The sequence below is a fragment of the Anabrus simplex genome, chromosome 5, assembly GCF_040414725.1.
Source record: "Anabrus simplex isolate iqAnaSimp1 chromosome 5, ASM4041472v1, whole genome shotgun sequence".
Taxonomy (NCBI): domain Eukaryota; kingdom Metazoa; phylum Arthropoda; class Insecta; order Orthoptera; family Tettigoniidae; genus Anabrus; species Anabrus simplex.
The window spans coordinates 77,875,954-77,896,998 of NC_090269.1; the positions used below are offsets into that span (position 1 = coordinate 77,875,954).

General features: G+C 37.3%; 1 protein-coding gene across 1 annotated transcript in view; it reads right to left on the reverse strand.

Annotated features, from left to right (window-relative positions):
• LOC136874515 (small subunit processome component 20 homolog) overlaps positions 1 to 21,045 on the reverse strand; it is a 278,038-nt gene that overhangs the window by 246,649 nt on the left and 10,344 nt on the right. Inside the window, exons 5-7 of the mRNA XM_068227773.1 lie at positions 20,202 to 20,468; positions 9,195 to 9,448; positions 4,825 to 5,401 (exon numbers count right to left, since the gene is read on the reverse strand). Of these exons, the coding sequence (XP_068083874.1) occupies positions 4,825 to 5,401; positions 9,195 to 9,448; positions 20,202 to 20,468 (1,098 nt within the window). The remainder of the gene's footprint in view (positions 1 to 4,824; positions 5,402 to 9,194; positions 9,449 to 20,201; positions 20,469 to 21,045) is intronic.

The following is a 21,045-nucleotide window of genomic DNA, read 5'->3' on the forward strand; positions in this document are numbered from 1 at the left end:
TAAACGTGGAAGAGGACCTCTACGTTATCATCGCCAGAAGAAGATGGAACTTCGTGCCATGGACTCCACGTATTTTATCATGAAGTTCTAAGCCCATGACCAGCGTCGGCAGCGGCGAAATACAGGGACTTTGGCCTTAGAATGGGTTATTGAGGACCCAGACTTCGAGATGTGAAGACAACTAAATAAGTCAAGTCGACTACATCTTATTTATATCTGTTCTATGTAGCTCTTTATTTCTACTCTTCATCTTTCCTTAGATTTGTTTTATAATATCTAGTTGATTTATTTTTACGACACTTCACTGGTTATTTCTAGAGGTATGATAGGACTTGTAGCTTAATTAGCATTCTTGCTTGATTCATGACCACGTGCTGACGAGTTTGATGATGATGGATCAGTTGAAATTATCCATGTGTTATCGGAACCATCCTTTCTTATTGTACGAATTTCATTATGATAGTGAGTTAATCTGTGTCCGATGAATTTATCGAGGTGATATTTTTCCAATATTTTTAACATTTTCAGGGAAATTGGACTTTTACTCGTACCTTATATTTACGATAGCGTGTCATCAGGATATTAATTCCGAATCGAGTGTGTGAATTTATTTAGAGTACATGCAATGTGGTATGTGATAACTAATGGATTAGTTAATCATCGAGACAAATTTAATGAGGATATGACTTGTTTTGGGACGATGACAGGTCCTTATAATTTTCATGACTACACATGAGTGATAATGGGTTATGATGAGTTAGGGTCGTCGTTATGATGTTGTACTGTACGTGTGATTTATGAAGAATTTGTACGTACGATATGAGTCTTTGTGAAATTGGAATTTTCACATGTTAATGTAGTGGTATTTTTATACATGATGTCGATCATGATATAATGAAAATATGGAATCTTCGAGATTTTACGAGGTGTAGTTAACATAATAATGTCTTCTGATGATAAGGACAAGTCCATGTTGATCGATGTGCTCCATAATTCAGGATAATATCCTTCTTCCAGAAGAGTAGAAGAGACAAAATAAGGAATGAGAAAATCCGGGAAGAAATTGGAGTGGAAAAAATGAATGATAGAATAGAGAAGAGCCGACTAAGATGGTTTGGGCGCATAAAGCGAATGAGCAACGAAAGAATGCCAAAAAAGGTGATGGAAATGCAAATTCAAGGAAGGAGAGGCCGTGGACGACCACGATTGAGATGGAAGGATACCATCCAACGCAGCATTATAGAAAGAAACCTGGACTGGGACACAGTGTTGGAAGAGGAGTGGTGGAAAGACCGAAGAAAGTGGAGAGGAACCATATTTGCCCCTACCCGGCTACAACTGGATAAAGGGAAATGATGATGATGATGATCCTAATAGTACTCATGAAAGTTGGTAATTCTAAGTTTAAGGTACATGTAAATTTACTGGAAGACCTCAGGTCTGGAGAATAGATCCTCAATTGCATATTCTAATAATGTTACAGTTCGGAACCAGGCATGCTCACTTTTCGATGTCTTATTTCGTACCCTTGTGGAGACTATCTTTTTAACATGTTGGAACGAGTTCATGGAAGAGCGGCGAGATTGATTAACACCCGATGATGATGTGTAAATATTGTAGATATTTCCTTCTTTGGTATTTTTCAGTAGCTAGTAGTAGATTTAGAGATTTTCTAGTGGTAAGACAGTCATTTTCTATGCATTTGTGTTGTGGTGATGTGTGACACTTTGATGATGTTAATTCGTTATGTGGGCAGGATTTCCACGTTGAGGATATATTTTTCCCTATTTATTGATTTTTCCGTAGGTTCATAGTGCTAATTTTTGTTTATATAATGACCAAGCGATAATAAGTTTTGTTATTAGTTCTCACGAGGACATAAGTGGGAAGACGTGAACAGATATACTTGACGTCTCGAATTAACTTTTAGGATGCAAAGGCAAATTCAAATTTTCATTTCAATGTTAACAAAATTTTTGATGAACAGAATTTCACTCAGATTGTGTCAAGGTAGTAAAATTAATTAATTAAACTTAGATATTTTTATTATACACTTTATTGAAATTAATGCATTTTTCCAGATTGTTCGAGGAATACTACGCAAGACCTCATTTTTTGTAAAAAAAAAATTAACTCGGCTTTAAATTACTAAATGAATGTTTTAAAACGAAGAAAAACAATGTTATATTCAAACACTCTGTTAGAATGGTAGGGAAATTAAGTTACGTGTACCATCCCATTTGTTTGTATTTTTTTGTCACATCAAGAGCAATAGTAATTAACGTAAAGTAGCGACCATTTTCATTATCATAGATGTCAGGATGGCTAATATTTAATTTTCATTGAATAAAAGTGTGATATGTTCTCTCTATTTAAAACATTCTTATTTTCCGAACCTTATGTCAATCCTGCCACTTTCATATTTTTTTAAAGTCAGCGGTCTTGTGAACTGAGCACCCCTGGGGTGTCTCTTGTTCACCGGCAGATCTAGTCGGGGACAATACATATGTACCTTAATTGCGGCCATGGGCGCTTCCTTCACATTCCTAGGCCTTTCCAATCCCATCATCAGCATAAGATCTATCCGTGTCGGTGTGACATAAAACAAATGGTAAGATGCATTGAAAACATTAATTAATAGCAGTTCTTTTTGTCTCGAATCATCTCCTTTACTTTCAAGTCCTTCTCGATCTTTCTACAGATCTAAAAACTGATGTGGCTGCTTGTCAAAACCCTTCCACAATAAGATAGTTGTCTAGCTTGCGTGGTTATCCATATCAATTATGGTCAAGGTCCTGATTTACTGTGTACGAGTTATCAAGAAAGACCAGAAAGTAAAGAAGATGGTTTGAGACAGAAAGAGCTGCTATTAATTAATGTTTTCAACACATCTTTATTGAATTATATAAATAATAACTCCATTACGATTTTTATTACATGTTTTTGTTTTTGAATTTTAATTATGGTTGTTTTTACAAGGTGACACACTTAGTGTTGTAAGTCAGTAAATGAACAGTTGAGACAGGAAGCTGTTAGTTTTAACTGTTTGACATATCATTTTATTTCTTTATAGACTTTGTAAGGTTAAGAAGAATACACGAATTGATTTGATGTTTGATCATATAAGGAGACGCAATTGAAGTTTTTGATCGTTTAATCAATTCTTTTAATAGTTTTATGGATATCTAAAATTATGTTAACGAAGCAAGGTTAGGGATTTGTGGTTATATGTAACAAGTCCAAGAATATTTTGGTTAATTTACGCTGTTGAGAGAGCAACTGAAGCTTCTCGAAACACATACGGATGTTAATGACAATAAACTGTAAAATGTACTGGCAAGGTGGAATAAGTATGTTAAACATATGAATGTATGATTAAGTTTTACAGACCTATTTAGTTAACCATTATGTTTAAAATAATTAAATCTTCTTGTTTTTCATAGTAGGTTTGTATGCCAAGTTCATCTTTTTTTCCATGCTTTGTCTTGAGATGCTTGATGGTCTTGGTGGTTCTTATCCTTGTTTCCCATAACTTCATCTGGAGGTGTGGTTTTTTTGTGTGTGTGTTTTCTGGGAATACCTGGCACTGCTTTTAGTTAAATTCCATTGTGAACTTTTGTGCATTCTGAGTTTTTCAGTGCTGAGCATTATCATTTGAGCTGTGTTCCTGTTTTTTTGTTATCCTGAGATGATCAAGATGATCTTGCAAAGGAAGTAATCAGAATTCAGGTGTGCAGCTTTCAGAACTTTGACATTTTGCATCTCCTTTTCCACGTTTTGAGATTACTATATGATCAATCTGGAGCTCTCCCAGGTTGGGGTTGAGAGACATTCATGTTTCCTTTTTTTCCCATGAGATGTCTGAAAGATGTCAATTTCTTGACCAGTTTGAAGGTATTAGATAATTCTATCAATCACTCTCTGTTTTGATTCATCCTTTTGTAGGCTGGCTAGTCTCCAATGATATCAATGAATCTCCTTTCTTTCCCCAGTTGGGCATTAAAATCTCCGAGGAGTAGGATCACACTGTTGGTTGGTACCTTGGATATCGTTTCCTCCAAATCTTCCCAAAATTCATCAGTAAAACTAAGAGTTTATAGCAGGTTTTTTTCTTTTTTTTTCAATGGACAAAGTACAAATCAAACCACAGAAATGCATTTGTATCTTTGGAAAACTATTAGAGATAGGAAGAAAATGCATATAAACTTGTTTTTAGGAAACTGAAATTCTAAGTACTCTTGGTAGTCCTCATTTTTCAATAGTACTAACTGTTTAGGGAGTGTATTCACTTTTAAGGGCCCCAGGTGCATATTTTCCTCTGACATGCTTCACATTTTCTTTCGCTGTGCAACTCCCTTGAGAGTCTGCATGATATTAAATAGCCGATACGTTTACCAGAGTTACCAGCTATTAAGTACGTCAAATTTGAGCTCAATTTGCCATGTCTTTTTTACACAAAAAAAGATGGACCAAAATTCAGATTTAAATATTAGAAAGGATATAACTCATATTTTAAAAATCTTCCATTCCCAGAAGACCAATATTGATCATATATCAAAATTTTGCCTTTTTCTAAGGAGAAGTACCTTAAGTCCTTTTACAGGGATCAGAGTGAAGATTCCATACATAATTCAACTTTTTATGCCAAAACAAAGGTTCATTCTATTTTCATAAATTATTATTATTATTATTATTATTACTATTTAGAAATAATAATCTGTATTTTTTAACTATTTGAAAAAGTTGTTTTCATAAGAATCTCCTATTTCAGCCACCCAATGGACTACAAGCAGGTATTCAAACTAATTTTCAATCAAGACTTACCTTATGGAAAGGAGAGCTGAGGTTCTCAGCAAGATGATCATATAATTTCTCCAGCAGTTCTAAACAATCTTTTTCTGGCTTATCCTGTATATTACAAGCTGTCATGTATAGATCCAGCATTCGTAAAGCACTAAAATATCTTGCTTCCGTTGCATAGGGCAGAAGTAAATCCAAGAAAGATTCAAATTCACACACATTTTGTAGTCTGTAGGGATCTACCAGATGTATCAGCGTCTCCAACAAAACAGACAGTAAAAACAGAATATTCTGAATCTTGTCCTCTTGAGACAGAGAAGCAGATTCTTTCCAGTCAAGAGCCTGTTCATATCCTTGGAAGCCATCTGTACAACTAGTGTTCACACAATTTTCTCGCACCAAACCATTGCAAAGAATTCTCATCATTTTCTTTAACTTTTTTACGATAGTATCCTTATCCAAATATTCAAAATGAGGAAGACACAACAGTACACAAATAACATCTTCTATCTGTTCCAGTAGATCATCAAGAAATGACAAACTCAGGATATCCAAAAAAGGCTGCAAGTAGCTTCTCTCTGTAGACTGTGGAACATCCTTCCTTTAAAAAACATAATTGAGGAAACATGTTTTAAAATCAAATATTAAACAAACACATCAGAATAGAAATATCCATGCTCATACATACCTATCCATTGCACTGTATCCCCATCAAGTTAAATTAATTAATAAGGAATATAGGCCTGCAAATGTTTCCTACAATAGAATGTGAAATCTTCCATAGAAGAATAATGTACCAGAGAGAACTTTTAAAAAAAGTGTACAAGGCAAATTACAGTTCAGTTACTAACTGGAACAGCAGATAGCACCATTCGTTGGAGAAGTTTACCAGCAACTCAACACCTTCAAATAACAGACGCCAGTCTTTGGCTCCTCTGCTGTGAAGTCTCAAATTCTTTAATTTTGATATTCAACAAGTACATACATATTAAAAAACTGGTCAGGCAGGGGAAATCATCCAACACCGAAAGGCAGGAAAATCCACCCTGATCCCTGGACTTGGTGAAAAAAAGAGAACAGGAAACACATACTGTATTTGGCATACATAATGCATTTGTTTCCTAGAAACATTTAGTCAAAATTCGAGGGGCAAGATATACAGTCGAAACTGGTTAAATACATGTTAAAAAACCTGGATATCACATTTACATCACTCTTTAGTACGTTCGTAATATTCCCACCATAAGAAATTTAAATTAGCGTTCCTGGCCACATTGCACGCACAACGCGCCAGCCAGCGACTGGCCTGGGTGAGAATTTGGTAGAGAATTTAATTTGACGGACCTAGCATGTCAGCCTACAGCTGCAGAGTGCGTCAGTCTCAAGCCAGTCTTTGATGTGGACGTGTGTTTGTTTGCGTTGCACAACAGTAGCTCATGTGATGGGTTGGTACTTAATTTTACAATCGTAAGTGCATTGTGAAACAACATTACATAAATTAGGCCTACTGTACGTACACAGCTGACGTGTTGGTGCTTAATTTATGTCTTATTAAATGCACACTAAAGGAACCTGGATAGCACATTTACATCACTCTTTATTACATTCGTAATATTCCCAGCATAAGAAATTTAAATTAACGTTCCTAGCCACATTGCGCGCACAATGCACCAGCGGCGATTGGCCTGGGCAAGTATTTGGTAGAGAACTTAATTTCATAGCCCTAGCGTACCGGCCTACAGCTGCAGGGAGTGTCAGTCACGAATGAAGAGGTATTTTATGACAAATAAAAAGACAGCGGGATCATCTAATAGGCCATATATTTAGACATGAAGGGTTATTGAAGAAAATAATAGAGGTTTCCCTAGAGGGAAAAAATTAGACTACGATTAAGATTAGAGTACATGATGCAAATATTAGATGACATGAGATGAGACTCCTACTACCAACTGCAAAGGTACGCAGAGCTGCCAACCAGCCTAACCTAACAGCTGATGGAGAGAGAGAGAGAGAGGGAACATATGAAACGTGTGCAAATCGCCCAATGTTGGACATTCCTACGATAACTTTAAACTATTGTAAGCAACGTGTATACAGTAGTTAGCGTGTCTAAGAACGTTTTACCTTGACGTTTTGCTATGTTGGTGCTCTTAAAACTTATTATTTCATTATTTATTTCATTAATTATAACTGCAAACACTTGTTTCTTTGTTGTCGTCATAATTATTCTTATGTTCAAACCTAACCTCAAATTTAACAGCAGAATTGTTTTTCATTTTTTACCATGTTCCTTCTTTAGGACATTTTTTTTTTCGGTCCCCACAAAAACGTCCTAACCAGTTTTGACTGTATGTGAGGAAATACAAAATTGAACTTGACTAAAACTAATAAAATGTTTAAAAGTAATAAGGCATCATATCTTCATAATATATTGTATTTCTGTATGGCTGGTCACCCCGCTACGGTAATGAGTAGACCTTACAGTCAGTGTCTCAATGCCGAGTGTCAGGCAGCTGTAAATAGCCTGATCCCCTAAGATGACCAACAGCTTTGGTTGGATGAGTTTCCTTTGGTGGAGTGATGGTCCCCTCAGTGTAGGGAATGACACTGGAAACCACCAAGCAGAATCTGACCCCAGGTTAGAGGCAACTGCAAAAGGCGTCTCTACTCTATGTTAGGAGCGACCTAATCACCTGCTGGCAGTAGCTATGTAATGCCTTTTGGAGTGGCAACTCCATCGTAATAACAGCCTAAAATGAAAATGACACTTTCAGCCTCAGAAAAGGCTAAGTCGCCCCCTGGAGGCAATGTGCAGTTCTTACGCTGGGAGAACTGTGAAAAGTGGGCAAACCAGCAGAGAATATTATGAAGGTAGCAATAATCAGCCCCATGTCACTGACCGAAAAGTCAGAACAGGTGATTGATTTTACGGAGAAGGAGAAGACAACTATGATGGGATTAAGTAAGGTTAAGTGGAGAGGAAATGGAAAGAAAAATTTGAACAGATACACTCTCTACTGGAGTGGAGGAGATAAGGCATAGGATACAGTGGGGATAATAACCAACAAGATCTTTGATGAGTATAAGGTGGGCTACATCATAGAATAAAAATACAGTTAAGAATACAGAATGAAGTAAAGGATTTCATCCAGGTGTATACACTCCATACCAGATGCAAAGAAGGAAATATGGACAAATTCCTGAAGGTAGTGGAGAGAGAAATAAAGGATGTGGAAAGTGACTATCATGGGAGATTTTAATGCAATGGTGGGATGCAACAGAAAAGGAATGGAAGAAGTAATTGGACCTTTTGGATTTGCCAAAAGGAATGAAGAGGGAGAGAAGTTGGTGAACTTTTGTGTAAGAAATGAGTTAAGTGTGGCTCAACAAAAATAACAAAAAGATTTCAAGATACACATGGGAAAACAGAAGGACAAAGACAGTAATTGATTACTTGGTGGAAAGAGCAAATCGTAGACAGGTGTTAGATATAACATCCTTGTCGGAAGTAACTTTTGATGGAGACCATAAAGTAGTGGTAGCAAAAATGAAAGAAGAAAAAATAGTGAAAATGAAAGAAATAAGAGAGAATAAAAAAGTATTACAAATTAAAAGATATGGAATTTAAAGAAAAATTCCAATATAAATGGAAACAACACTTACCTAGAGCTAAGTGGAATGGGACATGTTCAAGAAGGCATTTGTACAAGCAGAGTGCTTGTGACAGAATAACTGAAAGAGTGAAAAATAGAGAACCCATGGTGGAACGAGAGAGTAAAGGAACAAGTGAAAAACAAGAAGAAAGCATGACAAGTATGGAATAGGCATAAAACAGAAGAAAGTGTTAGGAAACAAAAAGAAGATGCAACACAGTAATGAGTAAAGAAAAGATGAAAAGCTAGGAAAGATTTACACGAGAGTTGGAAGAGGATGTGTATAGCAATAAAAGGACATTATATGGACATTCTTCGTCCGGGTTGGACCAAATCATAGGTTGTAAACATTTTTAATACATAGCAGTATACCAGGGACTCTCTGAAGAACATAATTTTACTTGAACAGAGCATAGAGTCTTCAAGTCAAAGATTACAAGTCAAGAATTTCCTTCCGGCGGGAGCTGGATGAGGAAAGTGGATAATGATGAGTATAATGTTAAGGTCTGAAACAAAATCCTTATATAAAAACTACAATTACCACAAAAATAGTAATCATCAAATGATACTATATAAAATGGCAATGAAAACTAATACAGTTCCACTGCAAAAGTGCCTCTATATAGAGCAGAACAGAAAAGCATTAAAACTTGGAATGTATGTATAACTAAAGATATTAACAGTATGAGTTACAGAGTCCTTAACATCTAAAACATGTCCAAAACTGTACACCTTACTTACCCAGTGGAAGGAAAATCGAGTAGATATGGTTGCCACTGTTTTAGCTCAAGTCCTGATATGCATGGTGGAGCCTTGTGAAGTATAAGGCGTGTCAAGACATGCAGAACTCCTTTATCAATCCCAGCAGTAGTGTTCTGCAGCGAATAACTGCAGTACTTCAGTAACCGTGGCAGTACAAGAGCTTCAAACCCAGAATAGCCCATTACACTGCGTACAAAGCTCAACAGTGTGCCAGGATAAGGAATGGCAAGAATCTGAAAGTCATGATAGAAAACACAGATTATCACATAAAGGTAGAATACGGTAATATAGGCAATTAACTGAAAAGACCCTTTGTAGACAATACAAGAAATATTGATTTTTCAGTTGAGATAACTGAATATCCTGCCATGGTGACTGAATGTTGAGGTACCATTGAGTTGACATTTGGCTATTTGCTTTACGTCACACCGACACAGATAGGACTTATGGCAACGATGGGATAGGAAAGGCTTAGTAGTGGGAAGGAAGCGACCGTGGCCTTAATTAAGGTACAGCCCCACCATTTGCCTGGTGTGAAAACAGGAAACCATTTTCAGGGCTGCAGATAGCGAGGTTCGAACCTACTACCTCCTGAATGCAAGCTCACAGCTGCACGCCCCTAACCACATGGCCCACACGCCCGGTGGATGGTAGAATAGTAAGTGAGATCGAGTTAAGGTGCAGTAAAGTTAATGCAGTGAGCTGGCAGTAACGATCAACAGTATTTTGTAAGAAGGAAGTCAGCTCCCAGACGAAACCATCTTTATATCGCTGTTGTGAATTTAGAAAATTCTATGATGAGATTCTACTGTGGCCAGCAATAGAGATCACATCTAATACATGATTTTCTGATCAATCTACTGATGAAGCTGGAAAGCAGATACGAGATCAGTATTAAAAGGTGTGAAAAGTACAAGAAAACAAATGCAAAAACATTTTCCAGCGGGGCTTATAAGATTACAGCTGTGTATTGAAAGGTGTGAAAAACAAGAGACAACAAATATGAGAATGTCTGTTTTTGAACACACCAAAACTTTGACCAAATTATTCGAAACTCGAAAGTGCGAATTTTAATATTCATGCTACAGCTACGCGCTTAACTCATTGGGCCCGAGCCACGGAACCGTTCCGTGCTTCGTCTCGGTGGACCAAATGCTGGACCATGGAACTGTTCCATTGTCTCATTTTACTACGTAATTCAACTTTTCCTCAAGAGATGGCAGAGTGGGTTGCATTTGTGATTTGTGTAGGGATTCTTTCTTTGCAATGTTATATGCTCTTTGCTAATATATATCGATAGTGTGCTTGGTAATATTAGTTTGAAGTGGGCTATCTCTCGACTTTGAGATTCGCTTGTAAACAAGATAGCTGCCAGTCTAGAACTGATATTTACGGATATATAACCCCTTTTAGGAAGTAATGATGATTAGGAATGCAATTTTTTCAATGAAATTAGTAGTAATATGAGTATTAGTGTTAGCAATGCTCCTGAAGAACAAATAGATGTGGAAATCGAAGAGGAAATGCAAAATGAAGGCCGTGTTACAGCTCAGCAGGCAGACTGAGTACGGACCCGTGATGCTAATAAAATAAAATATTTTACTGTATTCCTTGTTCCGCAGTTTGTGGTATGAAAGACCTTTGTTTTCATGTATATTTAAATCTTTAATGGTCTTGTAAGTAAGAAATTTCTCACGACATGAATCGACACTATATTTCCTCCAAAATAATCCCAGCGCCAATGCAGTTTCAATCCAACAAATATGCAGGGCTCAATGGGTTAAAGATATGGATGCCAGTCCACTTCCTGAACAACTTCTCTAGTGTACCCTGTTAAATCATCCATTTTCAGTGCTCAATTTTCAAAATATAAATATCGAAGCCAGATTGTGTATGGTGTGCGTTGTCAGCAGTGGAATTTTCTGTGTTCCTCTGTATTTATGTATATTCGATGATTTAATTTACTTTTGATATTATTCTTGTGATGACCTAGTTACGGATATGGAGAAAGTCATGAAATTGCTTCGTAATGTCTCATGAACAGACAAGATTTTCTTCTGAAGACACCGAGCAAAGTTCTCTGTGAAACGTAAAGTATTACACCTTGTTTTCTGATACAGCAAAAGCCCAAATATGTTATCATGTCTATTATAACATCTTCAGAACTAGGAAAAATGTGATCGTACTAAGAGGTAACAGGGAAAATTGATGACGGGATAAGTGAGAATGTGCTGGGACCAGAAGGTTGGGGATAGAGCAATGATGAAGGAAAGAAATTGCTGGAGTTTTGGAAGAGGAATGGGGTGATGGTAGGAAACTCATGGTTTAAGAAGACAGAGAGCCACAAGATAACATGGTATAGCAGGGATTGGTCATTGAAATCAGTTGTAGACTATATACAGCAGTGGCCTTACAAAGTGACCACTGGCTGTTGGTAATGAATCTCTGAATACTGGAAAAAAGAAAAAATACAGAAGACCAAGAAAGGAAAATAAAAGTATGGAAAATGAAAGAGAAGGAAACCAAGGAAAAGTATGAAGAACTAATAAGGAAGAAATTACCAACAGACGAACCAAGGACAGGAGAGGAGGAATGGGAAAGATTTAAAAGTACTTTGGTTAAAGCTGCTGAAACAACATGTGGAAGGACCTGCAGAAGAAAGAAATAGAAGGAGACACCATGGTGGAATGACAGAGTGAAAGAAGCAGTAGGGAAGAAAAACAACACTTTTCGGGCATGGTTCCAACAAAGAACACCAGAGACATGAGAAGACTATACGAACAAACGGATGGAAGCTAAAAAAAGTGGTTACAGAGGAGAGGAGGAAGTGGATGGAGAAGTAGACAAAGATGATGGAGGAAGATAGCAAAGACAGTTGGAAAATATTGTATGGAATAGTGAGAAATAAAAGAAAGATTAGGAAGAGTGAAGTGGACAGAACAGAGGATAAAAATGGTAACCTAGTGGAGAAAAAGGAGGAAATTAAGCTAATCTGGAAGGAATACTTTGAGGACCTCCTGGATTTAGTTGGATTAAGTGAAGAAGATTATATTGAGGAAACTGATGACAGGTGTGAGGAGAAAATGGAGGAGTTAACTTGGGCAGAAGTGGAGGAAGATGTGAAGAGGATGAAACTGGGAAAAGCACCAGGAGTCCGTCATTTATTGGAGATGATAAGAGCTGCAGGGAAAATGGGTACACAATGGCTATACAGGATGATGCGGGTAGTGTGGATTGAGAAAAAACTACCAGAAGATCGGACGAAGGGTGTAATAGTACCCATCTTTAAGAAAGGAGACAGAAGAAAATGTCAGAACTACTGTGGTATAACCCTGATGTATCACTGTGCCAAGATATACGAAAAAGTACTGGAAAAGTGAATAAGAAAATCAGTGGAAAAAGAATTCAGAGAAGAACAGTATGGCTTTAGACAAGGAAGGTCAACTACAGTAGAACCTCGATAATTCGAAATCAGTTAATTCAAAATCCTGCCTAATTCGAAGAAGCTTTCATTCCCAGAAACATGAGGTACGGTTTTGCATGTTATTTAAATTGTTTAATTCGAAATACAGATAATTCATAATTCAAAATACAATGTTGGTCCCATTAACGAAATTCAGACTTTTAATTTAAAACTGTCTTTACATTTTAAAGCAATAGCATGTTACAGAGGAATTTAAATTCAAAATTTATCCATGTCATGATAGAACGCGTCTTCCAGAACGTACAGGAGAAGCTTCCCGCACTTTCACTCGCTTCGGTGTGTCTACAGTGTGCTTCATAATTGCTAAGTTCGAGTGAAATCATAATTCTTTTGCATTCAGAGTTTTAAGGAATGCCACAATATCACATAGCAAACAGTGTGTGGAGAAACAGAATTCGTGCTGCCGACAGTTACATAAAATCAACTTCATGGTCCGTATTGCACTTAAACAGATTTACAACTAAGTTTTTTTAAATTTTTTTTCCCCTACCTTGTCGATACACTAAATTGCTTAAGGCAACTTATTGAATAAAAGTGGTACATATTTCGTATATTATCAACAACTTCAGCCACATAAGACTGTTTAGATGAAACGTTCATATATTGACAAAGTATCAATGCTTTAGAGGAAGTGTCCTTAAAATTAACATAAGAAGATTGACAATATTAAAAACGAAATACTTAAGAGAAATTATATAAATTCTTTCTACAATTGAAAGCAGTTGTCAAGGAAACACTTGTATAATAATCCATATAGAATATGTCCTAATGATTATTCTTTTCTTAAAAAGTTCATGAAAAAAAGGCCAATTTATAAATTTAAAAATATACATTTTAAGACACTTTCAATTTTTAAGTAATTGTCGAAATGAGGAAATCCAGATTTCATAATGTAGCTCCTATTACTACTGCAGATGAAAATATTACTGATTCCTAGTTGTCCATTCTTTTTAAACCTCCTTTCCTCTGGAACAGTATCTCCTGTCATTTTCTTACGGTCTTATGTCTGGTGTAGTAGTGATGATGCATTCTCTCTTGTTCACATTGATGAAGAAGTGTGGCTTGTTATAATCAATTTCATACACACCGAACAAAACTGTTACCGGTAATGCTGATGAAAATGCATTGCTTTCTTTTAATGCCCAGCCCAAATGGTCTTAAAATTTTAAAGGAGGAAGTGCCAGCTGGGAAATCGTACAAGGCTGGGGGATCATTGTACAGTGTTGCGATGCACATGGAAGCAAGAGAATTCTTCCCCTCGTCATTGAAAAGTTCGATAAGTCACATTGTTTTAAGGGTGTCCGTGAGGTTTAATGGTCAACAGGTCGCCAACCAATCACAACAATAATTCAACAGCCCCATCAAACTTCCACAATATCTTCAATAATATAAATTTCCACTATCAATGTTTTGAAAAAATATATTGTCATCAGACGAAGAAAGCAACAGCCACTCAACCTTCGCATCAAAATCATACCAACGTAGAGAATAACAGCTCATCATCATCTCTACAAACTTATTTGGATGTCTTAAAATAAATTTAAGCTAACTACAAACTTCGTGTCAACACAATCTTGCCGATCAAATCTATATATAACCTATAAACTGTTGACCATTAAACCTCATGGGCAAATATACGCTAACGTTAAATAATATTTGCCCTGAAAAATTGGAATGTTTTTCCTTTACATTTTATATTCAACAATGTACTTTATTTCATATTTATTCACTGTATATTGGCATGTTATTTTACTTATACTTCAAACACTGACTACGGCTTTAAGCCATCAACTGTCACTCATAATTACATGACACCTCCATCTTTAAGTGTACTACCTAAGAATCTACTAGTATGCTTTCCACTATGTGTTGTATATCTGGTATTGACTAAGGCTTCAAGCCATCTTCTTGCTACTGTACCATCAAATGACGTCCTATTCATCAAGTGAATTACACGAGTTATCATTATATTAGATTTTTAGTTATTCATGAACATTTTTACAATAACTGTTAAATTTTTATCTCACCTACAATCATTATCAAACACATTTTGGGATAATTTTAACCTGTTGCCTGACAAAAATAACAAGGTTTTGATAGTGACTGAAGATGCCTCACAGTAAGATGCAAAACATGTCTCATATTTAAAAAATGTTTTAACTTAAATGTCAACATCTTATGTTGTATTGAATAGGTGGAAATAAATATTAAATATTTTCCTATATACATTTTAAGACACTTTCAATATGGATGAAAAATGAATTTCATCACTTGTAATGCCACAATAATAGCGCATAATCGTACAACTGTATTTGGAACGTTATGAATCAACAATAACAATGCCATAACAACTTCCTTTTGATAGTGACCTGTGTTTTGTGCAATAACCTGCTGCTAAGTGAAGTGGTTTTTTAGCGTGCTGGCCTTTGGTCACACGGTTCCCAGGTTCAATTCCTGGCAGAATCGGGAATTTTAACCATCACTGGTTAATTCTGCTGGCACGGGGGGCTGGGTGTATGTGTCTTCATCATTTCAACCTCATCATGATGCACAGGTCGCCTACGGGCATCAATTCAAAAGACCTGCACCAGGCAAGCCGAACTTGTCTTTGGACACTCCCAGCACTAAAAGCCATATGCCATTTCTTTTCATGTAGTTGAATAACACAAAAAACTAACATGATCAGATACTAGCGCACCAAAAAAGAGAAACCGAGAAAGGCAAATAAAAGTGCACTGTTTTTCATGGTACCAAAAAGATAAATATTCTGAGATCAATATCAAAGTTCTAGAGAATATAACTAAGTTGAGAAATGATGGTTTTGCTATAACTCAAAATACGATTCAACTAAGAGCATTGGAAGTGACAAAAATAAATGTTTTCCTCTCCAACATTTATAACAAAATTCTAGAGAACCTCTTTTACAAGAGGAAGAATTTATAACAAAGACATTACACATATTAACACAAGCACCATCTCAAATGTGAAGTAATCTACATCATGAATAGCAATATAGCAAACAAGTAGCAACTACAAACGATATATTGATGATCTCACTACAAACGAGTCTACTATTGATCTATCGACAACTAGCATCAGCTGTGTAGCTAATGTAATGAAATGCAAATGATATATGGCATACCATGACTTAAAGTTGGAGCAGGAATTACTGTTAAAACCCAATAGTACTAACTCACACTATAAGATGAATATTTTGACCTATTCCAATCCCTTGCAAACAAAATGTTTATCAACACAACTACCTACTGCAGACGTTCTAACAATAATGGGTTATTTTGTGCACGTTAAAACGGATTAGTCATGATTAAGAGTTCTTCACGCACTATTGTTTAAAAACTTGTATTTGAACGTGACTGCTCTTTCTTTCATTTCTTGTTATAGCCAATAATTTCAACAGACAATCTAAAATTACTGCACGTCATCCCCTTTACATACTGTATATACTGTACTAAGGAAAGGGCCCTGGGAACTGACCTAGAGAGAGTCTCTGCGACCACCTTGAGACTCTGGCTAAATGGAGGTGTGATGCGAATATAAGAACTCAACAAGAGAGTTCTCTTAGCATCTCACACCTCAATTCTACATTTCCTACCTACACGTGGTGCCCCTGTTAAGCCGAGCAACCCAGTGGAAGGTTGGGTAACAACCCCAGTGGGAAGCTGGGTCGGTGAGCAGAGTGGAATTGGGGGTCGGTGGAAGGCAACGGGAAACCACCAGTGTTAATTTTCCTAAGAAAACCTCATGGCTTTACTCAATCATAAATCAGTGTCCAGAGTAAGTCTCCCAGTCGGATCTCTGGGGGAGACATGGTTGAAAGGAGCATCTGAACATGCAAATCAATCCAAACCAACTTTGCGCGTAGTTAGAAAGATCGCAACCTGGAATGTATGAGGTCTCTTACAGACAGGAAAACTGGCTAGCGTTGAAAGAGCAATGAGCCTACATGATCTGGATATACTTGGACTCAGCAAGACACATTGGAAAGGTTGTGGCCACTTTGTCACTCACTCGGATAACACCATATATTTTTCTGGAAGTGAGGATCTCAGTCGGAATGATGTCGCTGTAATGATTCCTAAAATACTTGCCAGTGCTGTCGTCAGATATGAGCCTGTCTCTGACAGAATCATCTCCATTAAGATGAATGCTTATCCGTGTAGGATAAAGTTCATTCAGGATTATGCTCCTACTGCAGTTGCACTGGATGAAGAAATCGATGAATTCTAAGAGTTGCTGGAACACACCATCAGAAAGATTCCTCAGAAGGAAATATTAGTCATTCAGGGTGATTTTAATGCGAAGATAGGTGCGACTATTGAAGACAATCATTTGAGACATGTGGTTGAAAGGCACGGTCTAGGTGTGAGAAATGAGCGTGGTGAGCGTCTACTGGAGTTCTGTGTTGGCAATAACCTCTCTATCTGCAATACCCTCTTCCAACATCACCCACGGCGTCGATACACATGGATTTCTCCTGGCGACAGAGTTCGAAATCAGACTGATTTCCTTTTGGTGAGGCAACGATGGTGGACTTCTGTACTGGATTGCAAAACCTATCCTGGAGCAGACTGTGGTAGTGACCACATTATGCTATCCATGAAAATGCGGATCAAACTGAAATTGACCAAGAAGAAGAGAGTGATACAGGTCTGCATTACTGACAAAAATGCTCTCCAAGATTTTGGGGAAAGAATAAGGCCAAAACTCCAGCAAGTACAGGAGGAAGGATCAGCCTCCCAAGCAAAGGATAACCTCAAGTCAATCATTAACTCTTCTCTCCCTGAACCATTTACTAATTCTTCCCAAGCTAAGCACCCCTGGATATCTAACACCACTCTACTGCTGATAGAAGAGTGGAGCATACTGAAGAAACGTGGCATTCAAACCAAGCAAGACGAAGAAGCATACAGTGAACTTTGCCGTGAAATAAAGCGCAATTGCAGAACTGACAAGACACGGTATCTCACCAGTATTTGTGATGAAATAGACCAACATCATAGGCTGAATCAAACACGTGATCTTTTTAAAAAAGTCAACAGCATTACCCGTGAGTTCAAACCACGCTCATGGGTGATTGAAGATGAAGATGGCAACCTTATTACTGATAAGAACAAAGCAATAGAGAGGTGGAAACAATACTGTGAAATGCTGTATTGCAAAGGAAATAATTCTGCCGTACAGGAAATTTCTATGAGGTACGACAAAGAACCTGATATTTTATTCACTGAAATTGTGAATGCTGTCAATCATTTGAAGAACAACAAAGCCCCAGGTATGGATGGTATTTTGGGAGAAATGCTGAAAGTGATGGGGAAGGAGGGCATGCGTGTTTTACATTCGGTATGCAATATGGTGTGGAAAACTCGTGAATGGCCCAAGGACTGGACAACATCAATACTAATCCCTCTTCACAAAAAGGGGTCTATAAGGGATTGTTCCAATTATCGTACTATTGCATTAATATTCCATGCAAGCAAAGTTCTGCTCTACATAATAAATCAACGCCTAAAACCATTCCTGCAACCTCAGATATCCGCAGAACAAGCAGGCTTTGTTGCAGGTAAAGGAACACGAGAATCTATCCTGAACATGAGACAGATAATTGAGAAATGTCGTGAGTTTTGTGTCCCTGCCTTTATTTGCTTCCTGGACTACAAAAAGGCCTTTGATTGTGTTATGTGGGACAAGTTGTGGCAGGTGCTAAAGGAATTTGGGGTTCCACTGAATTTAATATCATTACTGAAAAGTCTGTATAAAAACCACGCAGCAACCATAAAGGTGGATGGTGATCTCTCAGGCATTTTCAATGTGACAAATGGAATAAGGCAAGGTTGTATATTATCACCTCAACTCTACAACATCTATGCAGAGTGTGTCATCAAAAGACCTCTCAATGGCTGGAATGGTTGAATCTCGGTTGGTGGCAGAAAAATTAATAACCTGTGCTTTGCAAATGACACTTCCCTCATCGCTGGTAGTGAAGAGGAACTTCATGACCTGCTTACAAGGGTGAAGAACACTAGTCTTCAGTATGGTCTAGAGATAAATATCAATAGGACCAAACTACTGGTAGTTGATCGGCAAGGTCAAATCCAACTTACGGGATGCCTAAAGGACCTGGATATATTTAAGGAATTTGTATACTTGGGGTATGTCATCAATGACACGGGAAGCTGTGATAAAGAGGTAAAAAGACGTAATGTCTTAGGTCGTGCTGCAATGGTTAAACTTACTAAGATCTGGCAGAACCGGGCAATATCAAAAGCCACGAAGATGTGCTTGGTAGAATCACTAGTTTGTTAAAAATGAAGCCATGTTTTCCAGTGTTGACTTAGTTAAATGTAGCAAAGGTTTTTCAGTCTGTCAAACACATAGCAAATACAATGTAAATTAAAACACTAAAAGCATATCTGTAAAACACACACTAACATACTAACATCACTAGTGTTCTCCGTCTTTTTGTATGGCTGTGAGACTTGGACCGTGAATGCTAAAGACAAAAAACGCATTGATGCCTTTGAGATGTGGTGTTGGCGGAGAATGCTACATGTAGCCTGGACAGAAAGAAGAACTAATGTTTCCATTCTGGACAAACTCTGCATCAAGAAACGCCTATCTTCCTGTGTGAGTGAGCGTTACCTCCAGTTCCTTGGCCACATTCTAAGACGAGATGGAGAGAACTTGGAAAAGGTTGTAAAAGGCAAAATTGAAGGCAGTAGACCACGAAGAAGAACAGCAAGCAGAAGGATAGATCAGGCAAAGAAGATCACTGGGCTACCACTTCAGATCATATTAACGAAATGTGAAAACCGCTCGGGATGGAGACATCTTGTCAAGGTTGCAACATGGAAATGATGGAATTATGAGGTCACGATGCTCAGTAATGAGCACAACGACTAATGATGATGATGTACTAAGGAAATAATTGCTATGCTTTGCAGCAAGTGTGTGGTATTCTGTTTACAGCACAACTGAATGTGCAGCTGTTGACCTCTGTTTGAGTAAATACAGCGTGTAGGCTAAAAGTAATGTGTTAACAACATTTACTGTTATGTAGGCCTAAGAGCCATATGTTCACCAAACAAAATGGAAGGTTCTCACATATTGACCCTCCCCCTTAGTTTATGCAGTTGTAAAAATGGAAAAAGAAAAAGAAATGGGGGTCTAATATGCAAGTGCTTGTTCAACTGTCCTCCTCAGTTGCCGGAGAGGCTCTATACTATCCACCCTTATGATATAGACAAATAGATTGTCACTACGAGACAAGTAAGTCCAGATTAATCAAGCAGACATCTCGTCAACAATTGGTATCAAGACTGATAATTGTATGCAACTAAGTCGCTAAAAACAAAAGAGCTACAGCTGTCTTTCCTTATGTAGATATTCCAAAGTCTACTCCAATAGATAAAATTACAGCTCCCTCCTCACAAAAAATGTCAGCCTGTTCATAAACATTCAGAACGATAACATATAATCCTTACCTTGATTGTCATCTGACTCGCATACTCCTGAGGAAGGCGTATCGAGTGTGACAGGAGGATGGCAGCTCCAATATTTGAAGTCAACATAAGGATGGCCTCTGGAAGGTTATGCTGCTCCAAGAGCTTCATGAGGTGCTGCACTGTGGGAATAGGCTCTGCTAACAAGATGGCATCCTTGTAGCTTACAGCCTGGTGAACAAGCTTGAGAACAAGGCACTCGCTCTCGGCATCCTTGTCACAGCCAGGAATGAACTGCTCAACTGTGTCCTGAGAAACAACACACATCGAAGTACATCCTTCAATGTAGAAATCCATTACATAGTAATGACGATAATTTATGGAATTAAACCGACTTTCACAACTTGAGCAAAAAGTTTGTCTCATTCTGTAAACTTTACAACCATTAAATAGGATATTATTAATTACTGACTCTTCAAAGGAACTTCCTCTGTGGATGAGAGGTAGAGCATCGGTTTCTGGGTCCCAAGACTGTGGTTTCAAAACCAGTGGAGTCAGATTAATGACGAGCAGAGGAATATGTCTTCAGCACTCTCTGGTGACACATTTAGTGTTTGAATCACTGGATCATTTATTTGGCATTAAAAATCAAATGTAATAGCCTTCATCAACATTATACACACATATGCATCCATATACACAAATACACTCTGTGTATGAACTAAATAAAAATCAAATAATTGATATGAGATGAAACAAAAAATTAACTATAGTGTCGCAGAAAACTGTTCATCAGTAATAATAATAATAATAATAATAATAATAATAATAATAATAATAATAATAATAATAACAACGACAACAACAATAAAACAGAAAGCAAAGC